The 23793-nt window shown below is 43.6% G+C and overlaps 1 protein-coding gene across 1 annotated transcript in view; it reads right to left on the reverse strand.

Moving 5' to 3' along the window:
• LOC147691951 (SH3KBP1-binding protein 1-like) overlaps positions 1-23793 on the reverse strand; it is a 308124-nt gene that overhangs the window by 228524 nt on the left and 55807 nt on the right. The window contains exons 2-3 of the mRNA XM_086938233.1: positions 22695-22748; positions 7387-7432 (exon numbers count right to left, since the gene is read on the reverse strand). Of these exons, the coding sequence (XP_086794359.1) occupies positions 7387-7432; positions 22695-22748 (100 nt within the window). The remainder of the gene's footprint in view (positions 1-7386; positions 7433-22694; positions 22749-23793) is intronic.

The raw sequence follows: 23793 nt of genomic DNA on the forward strand, positions 1-23793 counted from the left end.
GCTGGACTGTTCCCATGAGGCACAGAGTCAAGGCTGATTTGCATATGGCCATGTCTGAATTGGGGTGGTGTGGTGAGCAAAGAAACGATGGATTTAGGCCCAGATCTCTGTACTGGGGTGAATGTATGACATTGTTCTGCATTCTGTCCATCAACTGTTGTTTTTGCATTTTTCACCCCGAGTGATACGGGTATGCTCAGACGTGAGTCCTGTGCTCTCCACACCACTGGAGTCAAGCTATCCTGGCTAAAGACGGCTGATAGCCAGAAACCGGTCCTAGGATGCTTGATTCCGGTCCAAGGAAGACATGGCTTGGCAGTTCGGGCTGGACTGTTCCCATGAGGCACAGGGTCAAGGCGGATTTGCACATGGCCATGTCTGAATTGGGGTGGGGTGGTGAGCAAAAAAACGATGGATTTAGACCCAGATCTCTGTACTATGGTGAATGTATGATATCGTTCTGCATTCTGTCCATCAACTGTTGTTTTTGCATTTGAATCCCGAGTGGGACTGGTATGCTCAGACGGGAGTCCTGTGCTCTCCACACCACTGGAGTCAAGCTATCCTGGCTGAAGACGGCTGATACCTAGAAACTGGTCCTAGGATGCTTGATTCCGGTCCAGGGAAGACATGGCTTGGCAGTTTGGGCTGGACTGTTCCCATAAGGCACAGGGTCAAGGCTGATTTGCATATGGCCATGTCTGAATTGGGGTGGTGTGGTGAGCAAAAAAACAATGGATTTAGGCCCAGATCTCTGTACTGGGGTGAATGTATGACACTGTTCTGCATTCTGTCCATCAACTGTTGTTTTTGCATTTATCTCAAGGTCCCACATGTCACAAAATTCCTAAAAAATGATTAGCGCACGCTGCAAACAGCTAGGGGTTTTTGCTAGTAGGAGGGTATCATCGGCGTACATAAGAATTGTGATTCTTACGCCCGCCAATTTAGGTGCATCCGTTGGGGTATCTTCCATAAATTTTACAATGCCATTTATAAAAATGGAGAACAAGGTAGGGGCCATAAGGTAACTTTGTCTTACCCCCCCCTGTCCACTCTAAATGAAGGAGTAAGCTGCCCCAGGCTTCCCCACCTAATTTTCGCGTAGGTGTCTTCGTGGTGCCTGGCTATAAGGGATAATATTCGTGACTTTCTTTCGTCTTTTGCGGTCTAGCAGAACCATGTATTAATTCCCACATATGTGCAGCATTTGAGTCTAAAGAAGCAGCATTGTTTGTGACTCATTGCATTTAGCACCTGTGAAGTGGGCACTTTGTCCTGGGACAAGTGCAGCCATAAGGACAGGACGCCACAGAGCGATGCAGCTTTCACACAAACAAGGCACGTTAGCAGTTGAGAAGCTGTAAAGCTGACAGGCCGCTTTATGGGAGAACAAACAAATGGGGCATCAGTGGGAAGCCTTCAGATCCCACAAGTGTGACATGCCAGAGATGCGGCTCGGTTTATGCGATGTCACGCTGACTCCAGAGCAGAGGGGCGGGGAAGCTGCCACCCCCGCCTCCTCCTGTACTTTTGAACGACTCTCTGGTGATCGCAGAGCAGCCTGTGGGAGAAAACAAGTGGGAGGGGTGAGGGAGTGCGCAAGCGCGCCGGCAAAACACACGCTCCAGGTGGCGCCTCGGACGCAGAAAGCTGGCAGATGTGCACGTTCACGTGAACGCAAGCATTAGGCCAACAAAAGCTGGTGGGAAGCACTTTTAAAACTCACTTACTAAAAGTCGAGCGACAGCGCATGAGCTGCTGTAGGCTCGACCAAAAAAAGTAGGAGAACTGTGATCATGAGTCCAATGTGGGAGTAGTGGCAACATGCATGAATATATGACTAACTGCTGTTCTCTCAGCAAAACGTTATTTATAGCCCCCAATATAGCAGCGACATCTGAGAGCATCCTGAAGTGCAATTTTTTTTATATTTTTTATTATTGTTTTATTTTTAAAGTCCGGGAGATGTAAAGCATTCTCAACACACGCGTACATGAAAGAGGACAAGGTTTCGGATTTAACTTCTGCAAGGGAGGGTTATATGTTAATTAAAGCATTAGCTTTTGTGATGATCTCTTGCCGTAGTGACTTGTGATAGTTGCAAATACAGGTGGGAATGCTTGTTGCAATAAAACTGAAAGCGCAGGGCCCATTTAAGAAAGTGTACACACACTGTTTCAGCACTTACAAAGCCCAGGCGGGTACATTAGTGCCATGGTGGAGTGGAGCGGGAAGATACCCGGAAGCAGAGGAGAAGGTCGGGCAGAGCAGCGCATGCTGTGGGAGGGAGAAGCAGTGAGGATTGAAGATGAAGACCTGTTGCCGCCTCATTAAGGGGAAGTCTGAAGCCATTGTGAAAGTTACAGCACGGCAAGGTTCATGTGATGTTTTCGCGGCAGGAGGTGGGGGGCGTTTGAAGTGAGGAGAGTCGCCTATACAAGCTTGCAAGCAACAAATGCAAATACTAAACATAAGCATATTGTTGGCCCGGAGTTTCAAAAAGCAGGCGGGAGGAGGCAGCTGCAGCCCAGGAGAGGGAGCAAGAGTGGCAACCTGCAGTTCCTAAGCTTAAAGAAGCAAAAAGGAGATAACAGTACGCCAAAACTAATAAATAACATAGCGACTAACAGGACATGTAACAAGGGGTGTCCTCTTGGGAGTATACAATAAAAAAAGGAGGTACTAAGGAGGGACTACTAAGCTTATTGACAAATGAAAAGCCAGCATTTACAAAGGACAGTGGCACGAGCCAATTAAAAAGATGAGCAGAAAGTGGGCGGAGCTTCATGCCCATATCCTGAATACAGCATGTCTCGAACAAAACAGTGCAAGCGCTGCTTGGGAGAGAGCTAAAAAGGGCCCGATGGCAACCCTATTCTGGACGTGGGTCTGAGGAAAACATTCTACCAAGAAACCAGGCTGAGGCGCTCTCTGGCAAGGATCATAACCGAATCCCACATTCTACTCTAACCGGTATCTTGGTTAGGACCCCTTGCTGGACAGTGACAAAGAAAAATGCCTTTGCCTCAATAAAGTGCAGAACATCCCAAAGAACACCATTATGCTGCCTAACCTCTATGGGGCCAGCATATCCAAAGAGGCTCTGTTAGCCATGACACAGCCATAATAAAACAAACTAAGGCTCACAATTACATACAGATGGAGGGGGTGTAGCGCCACCAAAAAAAGAATAAGCCTGCATTTGCAAGATCAACTTGTCAGACAGATCAAAACAAGGGAAGGATGCACCTATCAAACCAGTAAATCCATAAGACCAAAAAATATACAGACAAAAAGAACAGTCATTTGTCGTGGACTAGGGTAATGAACCGAACAGAAAAGAAGAACCAAACCCAGCCCCGCAGAGGTCTGGTTAACGGGGAAGAGAAAACATGTCAGGTAGCCCTTATAAAGCAAACAATTACTAAGCAAGCGGAAAAGAAAACCCAAGCAAACTTTACTGGTTGAAAGAAAGAATGAAGTGTACTAGAAGATGCAGCCTTACTCGGTGAAATGCCTTCTCTTTGGCACACTAAACAAATGTGTTCTGGTACTCCCTTATACAGAGGGGTAGCCAATATGTCATTCATCACCATAAAGCAAACACATTAGCCCAGGTTGTTTTCAATTAGTCCTAGGCACCATGTTTGTAGGTTTGTTTGAAGAACCTCTCGCTCCCAAATTACAGGAGATCCATCATTAACATAAGTGGAAAACAAGAACAGAGAAGAATAACAGGTCTAGGTGCCATCCCAACTCCAGCCCACTCGCTATAAATTATATAATTTGCCCCAGTTCTGACTAGGCTACCTCTGAAGTATGAGTCCTGGCGCTACATTCATCAAGGATACAGATGCAAGAGACATGATACATCCCATCATGCATTCTGGAAGTTTGAACCCTCCTGATGGAAGCGAAATAACTTAAGGCACACGACAAAGCCCTGTCATAAATAAGAGGTGCTATATGCACGCTGAAGGTGAGGGAATAAAGTGGGGGAAGAGAAGTCCCCACACAAACAGAAAACTAACATATGTGGGGGGAAAATCATTCTATCACCACTAGCCACTGCTTGAGGCACAGCAACAACAGCACCACCCATCAATGAGGATGCACTGTCAAAACCAACATAAACTGTGTGATGACATGAAGTGCTGAAATCACGCCACAAGGCAGAACTGTCGGTTGAAATCCAAAGATACCTAGTAAGAACACAACATTTGTCCGTCAGGATGCAAGACAGAAGAAAGACTCACACCCTTTGCAGGACAAATTAAACAAACATTAGACTTCAGACTGCTGCTTCTGGCCTGGGTACTCCTTGCAGACACCACATTCCCTTTAGACACATGAGGGCACAGACTGCTGTCAACCAGGTTGGGAAGGCTGGTGTTGCCTGTAAGGCTATTTCAACGTATAACATTTGAATCTATCATACCGTTGACAGGACATTCACACAAGAATACAAGCCTCAGGAGTGGGCAGTGGTGCGTCTTTGTGTAATTTCATCTAAGGCCAGGTAAGCCTTCTTATCAAGGAAGTGGGAACCATTAAGGATGTATCCATAAGGTTTGACTGAACATATCCATGGACACCAGAGGAGCTAAGCTAAGCGTTTCTAAAAAAGATCACAGAGAAGCGCATAGACATGGCCACCAAATTCATTCAAATTCAGACTGGACCTATGAATTTGCTTGATGCCCCAAAATCCATCACCAATCACTTCACTCAAACATCCCATCACATGATCCGGCAGAAGGGGAACCAGCATCTGCACCATCTCTCAAGCAGGGAAGCAGGATGGCAATAGGCATTCAGAGCTGCATGAACGTACAGCCTAGCTCCCCAATAAGAACAATTTGTTACCCATCAATTGTGATGCCTTTGGATGGAGAGCAGAAACCGATACAAATTCTGAAGTAACAAGGAGCCCAAAGTATTAGTCCTCCATAAGAAGGATGAAAGGATAGCTAATTTAGGTTGTCTGGCACAATGGCAGTGGACAGTCTGGATGGTGTCTGGATTAGCCCACAAGAGCATATTATGCCATTGGTGGCCTCATTTTGTTCAAATTTAAATTTCTTTATTCGTTTTTGGTAATTAAACAAAGGAGATTTCATATGCACGTACAAATATCGTATGTGATGTGAGGTACACAAATATTTCAATATCATTACAGTCCGCAATTAGTGTATTTCAATAGTTGTAGCGCATCTCAGACTGTTGGGGTGGTAACATTGCGTCCATTGCTTAAGATTTCAGTGCATACGATGACTAAGTATGATTGCCTGTAGTGTTGATCTTAGCATTCAGTGCTGCATATGCGGGACGGGTGGGGGGGAGGGATGGGGTCGGAAGTGGTGAAAGGGGAGACTAACGTGGTATTAACTGTGTGAACTTGCCCAACAAATTACCCTGATTATTCCAACCTCTGCCAGCTACCCGCTGGCCCGACGCTGCCGATAAATGCCCCACCCATGTGGATAGTTCACTAGGTCCTGCGTGAGGGGAATCGGGGTGTGGGTGCACACGTTAGTGCGTTGTTGTCATTGGAGGCCTTCTTACAAGGCAACAAAGGTTCTGTTGAAGAGGAACAGGGATGGAGGATCTCAGTCAATATGTTCATCATTACATCTACAACCTGCAAAGGACATTCAGTTACTTCAGCCACCTTGCATAGGACAACCTTACAAGAAAGAATGTCTTCAAAAGGGACAACAGAGGCCAATTTCAATAGGAATATTTAAGTCACTGTCGTGTTGAAGGCCCAAAAAGATGGAATATGTCAACCCCACTACCTCCCATCTCAACATCAAAGTTCTCAATTGAAGCTTGTACAAAGCTCAGCAAGAAGCCCAAGGTTGGCTTTCCCCGAGTGTCCCACTGTATGCAAAACTCACCTGTCCCAATTTAGTTCTAAAAGTGGATCGGGAACTGGCGTCACAGATGATATCGATATGGGCTCGAACAATATTCACTACCATGGGTAGCAAAAGGCACTGCTAGGGACGCAATGGAATCCGAAGCATCAGGGGGCATGATGGCCGCAAGTGTAGAGACACCTACGGAGGCACGGTCAAAGATCCTGCAGGCATGTAGCTGCGGTTCCCATTGGAAACTGGGCCTGTCGACCAAATGATTTGACCACAACCAAAAACAATATTCGGAGGAAAAACAATCCTTTGTTCAAAATTTCTGAAATTTCTACAGGAAGTCTTAACTGGTGAGCAACCCTTCTCGGAGAGGTGTGGCGCCGCGGCCAGGGTGACTGACTCCGGAATCTGGGGATCACGGTTCGATCCCCGGGGGCGGCAGCAGATTAGCCCAGCACCATGGGACTCTGGGCAATAGCTTGCTTAATCTTCCCGACGGCCCCCAGCGCCTAGAGACCCTAACAGGTGATGGTTTGCGCTTTACAAATGTGGATTATTATTATTATTATTACCCATATCAAATACACGATCTGAAGAGGCAACACATCTGTAAATTGCTGCAGTCTTGAGACATAAAAGAAGCCCACCCCCTCCTCTCCTGGCGCTACCCCGCAGGATCCACGATAGCCGCCGAATACCTGCCCCAAGGACATGCCTTATGGGGGTACAAAAAGGGTACTTAAGAAAAACAGAAAGGACTGATAAGTTCCTGACTTTTACTTAGGGGCACTGTCTCAAAAGCCACTACAAAATATATTCTGAAAGTGAAATTCCGGAATACAGCAATACCAGAACCACAATGAGGGGCGCCTAAAAAAAAAAACTGACATTAGAACGTCAGACGGGTGAGCCACATATCGATTTGTGATGTCACATCCGGAGAGGCGCCATGCCTTCACTTTATGGTGCAGGAGGTCTTATTAAATTGTTCAGGTTCCAGACTGGTACTTGGAGGAGATTCAAGAGGTGAGAAATCTGCAGGCAGAATTATTCATTAGAAAAAAAAAAGAAAATTATGCAGCATGATACAATACATTTGCTGGCAGAATTATTTCAGTATTTTGGCGTTTTAGCCTATTAGTATTGAATGGGCAAATAATTGGTTTCACATCACTTGCAGCAGTTTAACACCGGATTTCAGTAATCAGCCAATAAGAAGTGTTAATCGTTATAAAGAGTACTTTATTCAGTATCTTTTGATCAATTGGTCATAGAAACAAAACATTTTTGTACAGATCTGCAAATTTATGTAGCAGATGGATTACGTGGCAAGGGCAACACATCCATATTTATGCGTGGAAAATGGGGCAGCCACATAATTGCAGTGTAAATCAGGTGAGCCTTTTAATAATGCACAAAGATGATCAACCAGAGGCATAACAATTCCATTAGAACTGAATATATACATTCAAACAACTAATAAACAAAAAAAACATATTTTAAAACTTACAGCTCCCGTTTCATCTTTCAGGGTAGAGATACGGCCACTCAATAGGCTGCAACAAACAAAGCAGAATGGACATTATAAAGAGTAAAAGAAGTTTCTGAAACAATAGCAACCAATGATGACTAGTGGGTAACAATCAAGTGTCCACATCCGTGTACTATTCAGACAGCACAGTCAACAAACCTCCCTAAGCCAAACACCTGAATAAGGATAACATTTAGGCCCCAAACCATCTAGTCACACCAAAACCCAACTCTGAATGGAGTCCCCTGGGGTGAATGCCCACTGCACAAGTAAAAGCAAGTAGCAGAGGTCTGTGCTTAGATTCTAATCATCGATTAATGCTGCGCCCTACAAATACTCAGTGACATTGCAGAACAACCTGAATAGCAACAGGAGAGATTTCACATACAATTTATGCAGAGGCTACACCCTTGATGGTATCAGACATCAGTTTTCACACACCCTGCATGAAAATCAGCAGTTCAATTAAATCATTGAACTGCTAGGGAAGACTGACAATGAAAAGTTTTGCTAAACTTTCAAATAATGACTTTCCTTGTCAGTGTTGTCCGCTGATCATTTGCATGCCTCCCAGATCAACTGCACGGGGGGGACCCCAGGCGTGAGGCTGGACCGCTGCAATCTGGTCATGGCTTTCAGCCATTCCAAGACTGGATTAGGGTTTGTGATATCTATTTGACAAACAAGAGATTGCATGACGATCTGTTTCCAAAATTGCAACTTCCTATTTGGAAACAGCAATTTCGCAGTTAACTAAATTGTGATTTCCCAATAGCAATAGCGAATCCGTAGGAATCACTAATTGGAAATCACAAGTTACACATATTCCATTTTGCCATACCCAAATTGGTATTCACAATTTCGTACATAAGCGCCTAAATGATTCGGCATTCAGTGAAAGTTGGGGTTCGAAACCGTCAAGGTTTATCTCGTTGAGCCATGTTTGTCCTGTAACTTTGTTGTTCGTGGCAAATAACAGGAATTCTTTCTTGGTTATGTTGAGCTTCAGGTAGGCCCCTTCAACTAGAACAAAAGTAATTTATTCCTTAAGCCATTAGGCAAGCACCTACTAATGTACAAATAAGCAAGGTGATATCTGACACGGACATCTGATCAGTTTCAGTATGAATAATTGAGCATGTTCCAAAACGTGAGGCGCGTGTGCATGAGATGAGGTATACAAGAGGTGTTCTGGTGACGTGTGACTGACTGAAGAGCCTGGTCCATGTGGTGGTTGCAAGGATAGAGAATGCGGGACGGGTTTTGATCCAGTTAAGCACACACGGAGGAGGGATCAATTTGAATCAAAAGCAATAGAGACCCCACCGTTGACCATAAATTGCAATAATCTCTTTTTGTGAGTACCCAAAGGATCCAGTCAATGTGTACTTCTATAGTAATCACTTATTAAGAATTCAAAGATGCTTATTGTCTCATTTACACATCATATTATCCACACCACATATTTCTTATAACAAGGCCTGTGACTACTTAGGAAAGCACAAAAAATGAAAACATAGACCACAAATTCAGATTAATTCATTAGGGTTTTTTTGTGAAAAACATCTACACACTATTGACAGGGACCTTACATATGGATAAGGAATATGCTACTTACCAGTATGCATCTGTTCTTGGCATAGAGGGTTGCAGAGTGGTACATTATGAATAGATCGCCATCTGGTGTTGGGCTCGGATGATTGCACTTGTTTTTCTCTTGGAGAGTCTTTTGTAGCTTGGTGACTCCTCCTTTGGTTGCTAGTGCGCATGGGCATCGGCTCCATCCTTAGATTGTTTTGCCATAGTAGGGTTGAATGGAGTAGTATGATAGAATACAGCTAGAAATGCCCATGTAAGTGTATCTAAATAAGATATTGTTGGAACAGACACAGGTTTCCGGGGAGGCTGGGAGGGCATGTACCACTCTGCAGCCCTCTATGCCAAGAACAGATGCATACTGGTAAGTAGCATATTCCGTTCGAGGCATATGGGCTGCAGATGGTACATTATGAATAGACTATACAGCAGTTCTCTCCCTAGCGGTGGTCGCCCGTGTCTGTTGCAACTGTCTGAAATAAAGTCTTTAATACAGCTTGTCCCACTCTAGCTTGTTGTGTTGTGTGCACATCTACACAATAGTGCTTTGTGAAGGTATGCGGTGTAACCCAGGTAGCTGCTTTGCATATGTCATCTAGTGGAATGTTTCCCAAGAATGCCATAGATGCTCCTAGTTTACGTGTAGAGTGAGCTCTAGGAGGAACAGTTAATGTCCTCTTTACTTTTAAGTAGCATATTTGTATACATTTTACAATCCATCTGGCAATGCCTGCTTTAGAGATGGGATTGCCCTTATGTGTAGGAGAAAACGCTACAAATAGCTGTTTTGTCTTTCTGAAAGTTTGTGTTCTTTCTATATAATACAATATTGCCCTTCTGACATCCAATGTATGTAGGGCCCTTTCCGCTACCGTCTGTGGTTTTGGAAAGAAGACCGATAGTTCCACTGACTGATTGATGTGGAATGCTGAAATTACTTTAGGCAAGAATTTTGGGTTTGTTCTAAGAACTACTTTGTTTTGGTGTAACTGCATGAATGGTTCTTGAATTGTAAACGCTTGCAACTCACTTACTCTTCCAGGGATGTGGAAATCTTATAGCCCGACTCCCAGGACATATTGTTTGGGGTCAAGGGCAACAAGTTTTCATGGGTATTTTGTCCTTGGGACAAGTAGGCCAAACCCCCTGCAGCACAAACTCTTACTGCCAGTATACAGTACCACATTATGGATCAAAGAAGGGCACTGTCTGCAGTTAAGGTAATATTTGTGCCCATATGGCAATGTTGTTCAAACTTGTATTTATGGTTTATTTATTGAAAGCCTTTATTATTAGGGTGAGCGCTTAAAGTAAATGTTGTAAGCTCTGACTGCACTACTGACAGTGGTTTCAGCATTAACATGTGTACCCACATTTTCAAAGTTTAGCAATATGAGGCTATGTATAATGCTCCTGAAATGCTCTTTGATTTGATGGAAATATTTGCAGAATTTGAAAGCAAGATTGATGACTCTTTGCTTTTAAAATAAAATGTTCATAAAAAATTAAAGAAGGCATAAAAAACATGTCGCTCAACTACAGTAACATTTCAGGTACCATTTGTTTGCAGCATCATTTAGTAACATCTGTTGATGCATGCCAGTATTTCCGAAAAATATTCATAATGGAAAATCAGTGTAACCAGTTTCAATAAGATTATGGGAAACAAAAATAAGCAAGCATTTGCAAAGCCAGTAGGTCTGAAATTGGTCAGCTTTTAGTTTTGTCAATGTGTGACTTATTTTGGCATGGTTTTTGTAAAACCTTGTTTGTGTGGGTGCTGCTGGGCCCTCACCAATATCACAAACATTGGCAAAAGCAAAAATAGTTTTTGGTCTCATAGTGCACACTGCCACAGTAGTTACTGGCACTGAACATAACTACTTTGTGTGCTGATATACTCCTTGTGAAGGAGCAGAATGCTGTAATGCACAGTGAAGCCAGCTGATACAGAGAGAGAGAGACAGAATTTTCATGAACACAAAAGGCCATGGTCACCGCCAGACCAAATTAGGGGCCCAAATATTAAAGAAAGTCTCAAAAGTGCACCCATGGTATATGTCCTTGCATAAATTGCAGCTCTACAGCTTTTGTGAATTCCCAAGAATTTACAGTAGTAGAACAAGAAATAGTACTCCTAGAAAATATTTGTGAACTGCATTTTAGCATTAGCAAATATGCATGTGTAAATTTGCTCATGCGAAAATCTGAGTGTTTGCAAGTTCACTTTCCCTCCAACCACTTTTTCCCCAACTCTGGAAGAAGGTTTACGTCTGTCATTGTCAGAGGTAAATTTCCAACATTTCTCAGTATTAGGAAAGATTAGAGAATAGTTGTTGAAAAGACTTAAAACATGCAAGTTAGTAGGTTGGCCCAGACTCAAAGGGCATTCTAACCCAGGAACTATTGCTCACCACTAAATTCAGCCCCAGTATGTAGATCTGCGGAAACGTGGCAACATAAGGGGATTGCAAGTATTCAAACACTACTCTGGTATGAACAGCCCTGGCATAATCAAAGAGGCTATATCAGAGCTCTTATATATTGAGACTGCTGCCATAATTTGTCACCCCACTACATGGCACCAAAGGGACAAGTGGATTTTGTTACAGGACAAGTAGCTTTATGAAGCATCCTGCCCGATGGACAAGGAGATATTTTATAAAATTCCACACCCCTGTCTTCTGAGTGAAGTGATAGCTATGAGGAAGGCCACCTTCCATGTGAGGAATTGTATTTCACACCTATGCATAGGTTCAAAGGGTGGTCCCATTAGTCTGGTAAGTACTATGTTGAGATTCCAGACTGGGGAAGGTGGTAGTCTTGGTGGAATGACTCTTTTGAGTCCTTCCATGGAAGCTTTAATTGCTGGTACTTTAAACAGGGAAAGATGTTGTCTGTTTTGTAGGTACGCCGCTATAGCTGCGAGATGAACTCTGATAGAGGTATATGCTAAGTTACATTGCTGCAAGTGTAGTAAATAGCAAATAATCTGTTTAGTGGATGCGTCCAGAGGGTTGATGTGATAACTGTTACAGTGTACAGCAAACCTTTTCCATTTTGCTGCATAGCATGCTCTGGTGGTAGGACGTCTTGCTTGTTTAATGATTTCCCTGCATTCTGGAGGTAAATCTAAATAGCCAAACTCTATGACCTCAGGAGCCAGATCGCTAGGTTCAATTGTTTGGGATATGGGTGCATTATTTCTCCATGGTTCTGCGTAAGGTGCATGGGTAATAATCTTAGCTTTTGATGTGGCACCTATGAGAGTTGCAGTAGCGTGGTGAACCACGGCTGTCTTGCCCACGTGGGTGCTACTAGTATCATTGTCATTGAGTGCTGTTGCAGTTTCCGAACCACTAATGGAATTAGTGGGAGAGAGAGAAAAGCGTAAGCAAATTTGTTGGACCAATTTATCCATAGTGCATTGCCCTGGGACCGGTGGTGTGGGTACCTGGATGCGAAGTTTTGGCATTTTGCGTTCTGATGATTGGCAAACAGATCTATCTCTGGTTGCCCCCATCTTTGGAAGAATGGCTGCAGTATCTGGTCGTGCAGCTCCCATTCGTGTACTTGTTCTGACTCTCTGCTTAGGATGTCTGCTATCTGATTTTGAACTCCTGGTAGGTGTTCTGCTAACAGATAGATCTTTTGAGGAATGGCCCATCTCCAAATGTCCTGTGCTAGTTTGGATAGTTGGAGAGAGTGTGTCCCCCCCTGTTTTTGAATATAATACATTGCAGTCATGTTGTCTGTTCTGATCAGGACTACCTTGTTGGTTATTTGCATTTGGAAAGCTTTTAATGCTAGAAATACTGCTAGTAGTTCTAAGTAGTTGATGTGCAGTTTCTTTTGCTGCACACTCCATTTCCCCTGCACTGTGTATTTGTCCATATGCGCTCCCCATCCGGAGAGCGATGCGTCCGCTGTCAGTATCACTTGTGGAATCGGTTCTAGGAACGACCGTCCCTTGGAAATGTTTGTTGTGTTCCACCACTTCAGAGAGCGATGCGTCCGGTCGTTTACCAACACCATATCTGTAATCTGACCTTGAGCCTGATTCCACTGTGTCGCTAGACACTCCTGTAGTGGACGCATTTGTAGTCTGGCATGTGGTATTAGTAGTATGCAGGAGGACATCATGCCTAACAGCTGCATAAACACTTGTGCTGGTAGTGAGTGTTGTGGTTGAAATCTTTGTATCAACGTGACCATTGTTTGTATCCTGATTGGATTGGGGTATGCTTTGGCTCTTTCTGTGTCTATAGTAGCCCCCAGGTATTGTTGAATCTTGTTTGGTTGTAGGTGGGATTTCTTGTAGTTCACCGTAAACCCTAGGTGGTGCAGCAATTGAATGGTCTTCTGTGTGTTGTGAAGACATTCTTCTTGTGACTTGGCCTTTATTAACCAATCGTCCAAGTAAGGGAAGACATGTATTTGTTGTCTTCTAAGGTGTGCTGCACCCACTGCTAGGCATTTTGTGAACACTCTTGGTGCCGTTGTGACCCCAAACGGAAGGACTTTGAACTGATAATGTTGTCCTTCCACTACAAACCTTAAGTATTTCCTGTGGGCTTTGTGAATTGGGGTGTGAAAGTAAGCGTCTTTTAGATCCAGTGTAGAAAGAAAGTCCCCTTTCTTCAGTAAAGGAAGTACTTGTTGGAGCGTGACAATGTGGAAATGTTCCGAATTTATGTATGCATTGAGAGGTCTGAGGTCCAAGATTGGTCTTAGAGACCCGTCTTTTTTGGGGATTAGGAAGTATAGAGAGTATACTCCTGTCCCTTGTTGATGTTTTGGAACCTTCTCTATGGCATGCTTTTGTAGCAGTGATAGTACTTCTTCTTTTAACAAAGTCAGATAGGTCTTGACTCATTGGACGCTGTCTGGGGGGGATGTTTGGTGGGGTAGCTGTGAGTTCTAGGCAATAACCATGTTGGATAATTTGTCTCACCCACTTGTCTGATGTGATGTTTTCCCAGACAGGTAGGAACTGTGATAGAAGTCCCCCGACCGGTGTTATGTGGTCTGGGGGGAGTTGTATTAAGTCACTGTTTTGGGGTTGGGGAGTTGCGGTTGTTATTATTTCCGCGACCTCTACCCTTGTTGTTGTTACCTCTAACTGCCTCTTGAATTACCTCTGAGTGATGTTGGTGTAAAAGAGGTAGATTGCTGACTTGTTCCTGTACTTTTTGAGCCCCCTCTATAGGTGGATCTACAAAAGGAACCCCTTTGTGTTGGCTGTTGTAATGCTCCCATTGACTTAGCCGTTTGTGTCCTTTTTCATCTTTTCTAAAGTCTTGGTTGTGCCTGAGCCGAAAAGTGTCTTCTGATCAAAAGGTTGGTTCAAAAAAGATGTTTGTACTTCTTGTTTGAACCCTGAGACTCTAAGCCATGCATGTCTTCTTATCAGGATACTGGTGTTGATGGATCTTGCTGCAGTGTCTGCCGCGTCCAGGGCGCACTTAATGGAAGTGTTAGTTATTATCTTTCCTTCCTGTATAAGCTGGTCTGCTCTTTTCTGATGTTCTTTAGAGAGATGTGTGATAAGCTTTTCTAACTCATCATAATGCGCCCTATCATAGCGTGCAAGTAGCGCTTGTGTATTGGCTATGCGCCAGCTGTTTGCCGCTTGTGATGCTACTCTTTTGCCTGTTGCATCTATTAATTTTGACTCCTTATCAGGTGGAGGGGCTTCTTCTGTAGATAATGAGTTCGCTCTTTTGCGAGCGTTAGAAACTACAAGCGAGTCCAGAGGTACCTGCCCCTTGATAAATATTGGGTCCTTTGGAGCTGCCTTATATTTTTTATCAATTCTTGGGTTTAACACCCTAGCCCTCACTGGGTCTTTGAATATGTCTGTTGTGTGACTGAGAAGACCCTTCAGCATAGGTAGAGTACCTGATGTTCTTTGTGCAGTAGGTAGTGTCTCTAATAGGAAATCCTCTACTTGAGGTTCTGTATGTAGATCTACCTTATGATATTTTGCTGCCCTATTAATGAGCTGTACAAAACCTGTGTTATCATCAGGTGGTGAAGGTTTTGAGGGATATAACTGTGGGTCGTTGTCATCATCTGACCCTGCGTCATAATGCTCCCATGGGTCTTCCTCATCTGGGATAGTGTCATCGTCCTCATGAGGTTCTCCCTCCCCTGTATCACTGTCTACATCTGTCTGAGGTGTAGATGGTCTTGGTGTAGAAGGTGGAGGAATAGTTGGCATAGTGTGAGGAATAGGAGAAGAGGGTGTGACTCTAGGTCGAGGAGAAGGAGGAGGAGTTGTATTTGTCCCCATTGTTCTCTTCTTAGAAGGAAGAGCTTTGTCTTCTAGCTGTTCATTCTTCCTCTTCTTCGTCACCACTTTGCCAGTTTGTGGATCGATAAACAAAATCTTTTGTTTCGGATCTGTTTGTTGCTCCTGTGTCGGTACCAAAACTTTTGGTTCCGAAAGGTGCCTTTGCTTTCGATCGTCAATGTTCGGTGTTTTCGGCACCGAGGATTTGCTCGAGTCCGAATTTTTCGGTGTCGAGTGAGTCTTCGACGTCGAAGCATATTTTGGTTTCGACATGGAATGTTTCGATGCCGAGCTTTCCCTTGCATGAAGCTTCGGTGTCGAAGTCGATGTCGACCGTTTCTCGGATCCGACATGGTGGGAGACCGAGAGTTTCGGTTTCAGTTTCGGTTTCGTTGCCGGGCCCGAAGGCGGGGCGTCGGAAACTTTCTTCTGCGGTTTGACCGGGCTCGAAGACGAGGTCGTTACCGCACGGGGTCGGTTTTTTGGTAAGGGGACGTCGTCACTCATGGTTTGTTGAACGTCGAATTCCTCGACCTCTGACTCGTCCCCTTCCGACCCCGACTGTTCTTCATGATCCTCTTCTTCTTCGAGGTTCTGGTCTTCGAACAGCTCCGGGATCGCCTCCGACTGCATTCTGGAAACCTCGTGTCTTCGAGCTCGACGGTTTCTAATCGTGGACTTGGAGGAGAATGCTGCGCAGGCTTCGCAGTCCCTGGATTCGTGTTCAGGCGATAGGCAGAGGTTGCACACCTCGTGTAGGTCCTTGTGTGGGAACTTAGCACCACACGTTGGACATTTTTTAAATGGAGTCTTTTCCATGGACTCCGGGCTTGACCACGTCGAGAAAGGTCTCCTGTTCGTTGACGTAGATCAAAGTTTTTCTTTGATGTTTGAGTCGAAACGCGTCGGAATGGAAATGAAATTGCGTTCGATAACAATACCGTCGAATTGGAAAGGGAATACGCGCCGAAAAGTCACTTCTTTCCGAAGTCGATCTGGAGCGCTTCAATCCCCATCCGAACCCGATGGCGGAAAAAAACAATCTAAGGATGGAGCCGATGCCCATGCGCACTAGCAACCAAAGGAGGAGTCACCAAGCTACAAAAGACTCTCCAAGAGAAAAACAAGTGCAATCATCCGAGCCCAACACCAGATGGCGATCTATTCATAATGTACCATCTGCAGCCCATATGCCTCGAACATAAAAGTTTAACCAAATCAAAACAATTTTCATATCAAAGAACACAACATTTATAACATATAAAGACACAGAACATTGTCAAACCTATGTAAACATACAGTACTTAAAAGATAATCATTTAGGTTTGAAAAATCGGTGGTCCCAAATGGTTAGGGAGTGGAGTTTTGCGCACGTCCCTTCCTTGTTAGTAGATATTGAAAATGTATTAAAATGGTTCTGTCAATGGGCCTCGCTCTCCCCAACCTCATGTGTGCACCTACACAGTTCGACCTTCAATAGGGGAACCATTATTTTGGTGAAGATCTTCCTGAAGGAGGGATGTGGGACACTGAATATTATGTGTAAAACAAACTTATTAGTTAGGTTTATATTTATTGATGTGCCTACAATAGGATATAGGCACATACCCCACTTAGCCTCTGCATGTATTCAGGCTTTATTCAAGCTTCTTAATGCGCAAGTGTTCATTGAGGTAATAATCCATTTTTGTTTTATTTCCTTCATGTTGGTTCTTGCAGCTGAACACATATTAAGGAAGAAAGAATAAAGCAATGCAATGGTGGCCTAGACTAAGCCTATGGACTGCCAAGTCGTTCGTCAACATGCGAGGCTCAAAGAGGTTTACCCAAGTGTTTGTAGACTGTTAGCATGTACACAGCACTACTCAAATACTGCATAAGCTGAGCCTCCTGTGAGGTCTGTAACTAGACAAATCTTGAATAGTTCTCATGTTGCCATTGAGTGGCAGAACGGACACTTAGCTGTTGTCCGGATAACTTTGTGCACTGTACATTGTCCATTCGCCTTGCTTCTTGGGAGATCATTGAGGTGAAGCAAGACAGGATCCAACTTTCGCCAGTTCAGGCCTTCTTTCCCCTTACATGTTCAAAGAGGTAAGTGGGTGTGAATCACACATATTCCAGTTAAATTCCTCATTCAGCTTCATACATGTAATGCTCCTTTATGTGGTGCCAACTCCATTTACCCAGGTAAAGAACCGATGCGGTAAGCGCATTGGGTCAAAGGCACTCTTGTGGTTCAGTTACTGTGTGTATCTTTGGAACGTTATTTTCTCTTGTTCGGTGCGTGACTGATGTATTTGTGGGCAGCGGGCCCCTAGGAGTGATCACAGCTCATTAATGGGAATGCAGAGTTTCGTGTTTTGATAGTTCAGGCATGTGTAGGCTAAGCAGTGTGTGCTGGTTTTAGTAGTCTTCTGTCAATTGTACAAACATAAAAAAATATTGCCGGGTTACGACGAATCCTTCAGGACTCTGAGGCAAAGGTGCTCTTGCTAATCAGTTACTGTGTTTTTCTTGGGGAACATAGTCACAGTTAATGGATGGAAAAGCTACCCACTCCCTTAGTTTTATATTGTAGTGGCATAGGAGTATAGAGGATGGCCTTGATAATCTTTTTAACAGTTATACAAAGATGTTGCCTATTTTTCGACACATCTCAATTCTCAGTTGTCTTCAGACGTAGGATCATCTGAGCTTCCAATCTCAACAAGGTGTTCTCAACATTATTAAGTCCTCTGACATGTTAAGACATGTCTGAGGACTTAATAATGTTGAGAGTACCTTGTCACATGACTGTGCACTTTGTCTGAGGTGGTATGATTTGCCTCTAGGAAATGTTCTACCATTAGTGCCTTCAGTGTTTTGCATCAGATTCTGGATTTGTGTTGCCCAAATCATGGTTGTATTTCCCAAATTTGTTTTACCTATGTATGGTTTGCCACACGGGCACACTGAAGAACACACAATGGGGTTTGTTACAATTAATGAATTCCTTATTTTATAGTACATTTGTGTCACATCTGAATTCTTCCCCATCAATTGCACTTGCACAAACGGACCAGTTCCCACACCTGTGGTTTCCTTTCCTTGGTGGAAAAGTTCCAAGAGGCTTCTCGTGTTGACAGTCTGTGGCTTCTTTGTTGTATCAGCTGGAAATAAACAGCCTTTAATGTTACAATTTCTTTTTAGAGCAAATTGTGGTAAATTACTGAATTGTTCCAATCGTGAAATAACGTTCCAATGTATTCCGATAGCATTTTTTATTAGGTTTGTGGATCCACTAAAGGAAATTGCACAGACAAGGCGATGAGCCTTGTCTGGAGCTTTGGAGCAAGTAGGTATTCTCGCCAAGTACATAAGGTTAATGTATTCGGAAAATTCTTGTAATTGTATCTCTAGTCCCTTCCTGATCATTATAATAATGTCGACAATATATTGTTTCAATAGCCATATCTATACTCATGCAGTTAACCATTCGAAAACTTCTTGTAATTCTTCCTCTTGTCCCTTCCTTCACAATTAGAATGTTTCTATATACCAATGTGATGCTTATATGGATTATTTCCAAAAATCAATTTCTCTTCATATAGGGCCATGAACATTATTGCTATTTGCAGCACAGGGACCAACCCATGAAGGTCTACTTGATTTGCAAGAAAAGTTGTTTGTTGAAGTGGAAACATTTTCGTTTTAGAGATATCTGTGCCATTTTCAGGATATACTCAGTGAAAACCTCATGTGGTCTCAGTCGGCTGTCCCAAAAATATTCAATTGCTTTAGAGGCATGTTTTTGCAGGATGTTAGTGTACAGACTAATAATATCCAGTGTGACCTGGGTATTTTCCATTTCATCCAATGCAATATTTTCTAACTTGTAATTCGGTCTGTGGTGTCTTTAGGTAACTTGGTATGTCACAAACAAGAGGTTTTAGGAATAGATTAACTTATCTTGTGAGTGGTTAAAGTATATAATTCACTATGGAAATTATAGGATGACCTGGTGGTTCAAATGAGTTTTTGTTAATCTTGGGAAGAATGTAATTGACTTGTGTCCTGGATGATTTTAGTTTTTAAAAAACGTCCTCCTTTTTTGGACAGCCATCTGACACTTTTACCAGTTTGTATTAGTTCTTCTATTTGATTCAGAATTAAGAGCCGGATCCTCTGGTATTTGCCTGTAGTGTTCTTCGTTTAGGAGTTGTTTCACAAGTTTTCTTTCCGACTTGTGTCTATCCATGATCACAGTTGCTCCCCTTTGGTCCACAGGTTTAATTAGGAGGTCTTCACTGAGTCTCAATAGTGCCTGTTGTTCCTCTTTTGGTAGGTTGCTTCTGAGATACTGGTTTCTCTGTTCAGTCTTGTCCATTTCTCGCACCCCAGTTCTTGCAAAGGTTAATATCTCAATCAGCATGTTATTTTTAGATGGATAAAAAGTGGATGGTTTCTTTAATCCAGAGAAGCTTTGTGCCCGAGGGACTTCTGCACTTGCGAAAAACATTTTCAACCTCATTTTACGAACAAAATGGTGTCAGATCCCTTCTGTATTTTACATAGTCTGGACGTGCTTCCAGCTTGCAGCCTGGCTCTCACACAGCCCAGCCAGAGCAGCCTGGAATGTCTTCATGACGTAGCAACAGCGAACAACATTTGTTAATAACTGGTCCTACGTCATAGCAGTGAGTTACTGAATTTAAATCGCTGTTCACACTAGTGGTGCTCTACCAGAACCGTACTTAACAAATGCATATTCACTGTTTGACATATTTGAGGCGGTATAAACATATTTTTTTTAAATCCGTGATAAATAAAGGGTTCAGGCTATCAACACTAGATGCGCGGGATGATCCTTCTGCTGTTCCTGCTAAATGATACGGACAAGTTTTGTGTGAAAAATTATGCCCCGTATAAATATACTTAAGAAACATAAGAAAGGGCAGGGTCACAAAAGATAAAAGATGCTTCCCAGTACGGCACGGAAGCAGTTTTAGTAAGTAAAAACTCGAGGCATTCACAGAAATTAACAATTCTTTAGACAATTTGAATTTTTAGGATGTTCAATGGGGCCATCTAGTTAACAAGGCCATAAACTGCCTTATTAGCGTTCTAGGAGTGTTATGTGACTGAGAAGCTAAGCGAACTGAAACCTGTAACAACTTCAGATAGATGAATTAAAAGACACAGGTACTAGCCGTCCAATTACCCGAAAGTCTATTGGATATACATTCTGTTGGGCGATATTAGGGCAGAATGAACATTTTCGACTTCTATCTCCTCATGAGCTTAAGTCAATCACAAGTGTCATTCCCTGGAACGGAGAATAACCTTGCAGAACCAGAACTAAAAGATTGAAAATTATAGGTTTTCAGATTCCGTGGACTTTTGTAATCACATTTACCACCGGCTCTGAGCAGGGGCAGACGAGCCAATAGTCCCGATTCAGGGGGGAGACTCCTGACATTTCTGAACCCCACCCCACACCCCCAAAAAGTTTATTTTGGCTGCCTCCCACCTGAATTTGCCTCCGCTTCAATAAGGGAAATACATTCTCCCGATTAAAAAAAAAATATGAAATCTCTTAATTTCCACATCTAATATGTTGGTATTTAAACGCGTGGGACTAAAGTGGTCTCAGCACAGAGGCAAGAGAGGTTCTAGGGACTGCTGAGGGCAGCTTTTCATGCTTCCCCGGTGGGTTAGGACCTATCAAACATGTGCATCAGCACTCCTATAATTTTACTAGGTAGGTTTTCACACCCAGTCAAATTGGGGCCAGTACCGTCGCACCTGATAATTTTGGATGTGAAAGCACTGGGCCCTTTGATTTGTGCGCTGTGTTTGTCTGTGCCCCTCCCACCCCCTCCCCCCACACGCACTTCATTGCGTCCCCACAAAAAAAGGAGAACCAACTTTGCTCAACTCGTCATCAAACCCTAATCTCTGGATATTGCTCCAGGGAGGACTAGCGTTCAGGATTGAGTTTCCGGATTTTTTTGTTCCTGTTCCGGAGCATTACATGCAAGCAAGGGCCGCAGTGGCAATACACTAGTGTGCGGCAGCAATACCCTTTCCTTTCGGTAATTACTATTTCAAATGGTTGGTTCTGTCAGCCTACTGCTGCCTTAGAGATTTCCAAGAATGACCAGCATTTCCCCAGTGATTGCAGAATGTTTCAACTATTGGGGAAATGGCCGTCAGTAATCTTAATGCCGGCCAAACCACTGCAGCAACACTTTAAAGACATATTCTACAACAGAACGGAGTTAGGAAACATGAGGTAAAGTCTTGCGTACACACTACAACCCTTCGGCGTTCAGCCTCGGGCATTAACGCACTTGAACAAATACAGACACAAGGTTGTTGCCTTCCATGTGTGGCACTTTCTCACATTTGTCTGATGCTGTTGCCTTCATATGAATATGCTAATGAAGTTTGGGGTGATCCATTTGTAGCGACTAATTAAAGGGGGCTCTGTGCAATTCACTGCTGCATTTTTCAAAGAGGCTACCAACCATTTCTGGGTGTGCTAAGTGTTGAAAAATGGGGAACTCTGCGATATTCTTACAACAGCAGTTTGTGAAGATTGTGAAGGATGTGAATACCTGAAAAATGCTCATGGGAGGGATTTTGCACGCAGAAAGAGAGCAAAATGATTCGCAACACCAATTCTTAAATTTTATACCGACTTGGGCCAAATGCAGACCCCTTGCTCCATCAACTGGAAGCATGGATCTCTACATTTTGTGCAGCCTCGATACTGCTTCTAGATGAAGGCATCTTGTCTTGCCCATCTCAAACGTCTTAAGGGTGATTTGAATCTGCAATGCACCCGAATGCAGCAGTCGCCACCAACTTTTAAGAACCGATCGCGTTTATAAAACCTGCAAAGTGTTGTCAATGCAAGCATATGTATATGTCCACAGGAAAAAATGTATAAAATAACTGTATGAGCTAATAACTTTACTTATAATATGAATGTCACTTTATACTATCTCAAATCCGTTATAGTACATGGAAGACCCAAAAATGAGGAGCTCATCACCATTTTTTGCACAAGATGACATCTAATAAACTTGAGTATCCTCAGTGAAAGTAAAAGCCGCCCTTTCGAATGACCATTGGCTTCATAGCCAAGTTCGAACCAAAGGATCTATAAAGCAGGCGGAAAAGCAGATTGGCCGTAATTTTCGTTCCACAGTACATCAGTGACATCACTTTACAAAATCGATTGGTCCAATCTCCAGCTGATCATCTGTTTGACAACACCCAAGATTTATAACTCTATCCCTCCTCTGTAAACTGCATCTTTACGACCCCAGAAATCATAGTGTGCATCCCTTCCCACCTACAGTTGCCACGGTTCCAATTCTCTCCTTAGACTCCAAAAGCCGCTCACCTTGAGAAGAAAGAATCGGAGATCCATGTCAGTGTCTGTCTTGAGGTGCTGAACCTGGTGAAAACAAATGAAAGAAAAAGGTTAAGGACACGAAGACCAAAGAGGACAGCATCAATTTGTTTACTATGCTCTTTGCAGTTCCACGACCTATGTAAGAGTGGGAAGGAACACTCTTCCTATTTAAGTCACATTGTCAAGCGTGAAATCATTAGGTTGATAAACAAGCATTTACAAAGCAATGGTCTCTGCTTTGTTAAAGTTAGAGCTATTGGCATTTTTTTCATTTTTCTTTTTTTTTTTTAAACATAAATGAATGGTATTGTCATTTACAATGGCAATAGGTGAGCACACACACACACATAGCCACACACACACACACAGAGCCACACACACACACACACACGCAGAGCCGCACACACACACACACAGACAGAGCCACACACACACACACACAGACAGAGCCACACACACACACACACAGACAGAGCCACAGACAGAGCCACAGACAGAGCCACACACACAGAGAGGCACACACACACACAGACAGAGCCATGCTCACACACAGACCCAGACAGAGCCACAAACACACAGAGCCACACACACACAAACACAGAACCACACACACACACACACACAGACACAGAGCCACACACACACACACAGAGCCACACACACAGAGAGCCACACACACACACAGAGAGCCACACACACACACACAGAGAGCCACACACACAGAGAGCCACACACACAGAGAGCCACACACACAGAGAGCCACACACACAGAGAACCACACACACACAGAGCCACACACACAGCCACACACACACAGACACACACACACAGAGCCACACACACAGAGCCACACACACAGAGCCACACACACACACACACACACAGAGCCACACACACACAGCCACACACACAGCCACACACACACAGAGCCACACACACACACACACACACACACACAGAGAGCCACACACACACAGAGAGCCACACACACACACACAGAGCCATACACACACACAGAAGAGAGGCACTGAAAACTGATCACAAGCAGGGAACAGGGGCACTAAAAACCTATCACAAGCAGGGAACA

The sequence above is a fragment of the Lissotriton vulgaris genome, chromosome 9, assembly GCF_964263255.1.
Source record: "Lissotriton vulgaris chromosome 9, aLisVul1.2, whole genome shotgun sequence".
Classification (NCBI taxonomy): Eukaryota; Metazoa; Chordata; class Amphibia; order Caudata; family Salamandridae; genus Lissotriton; species Lissotriton vulgaris.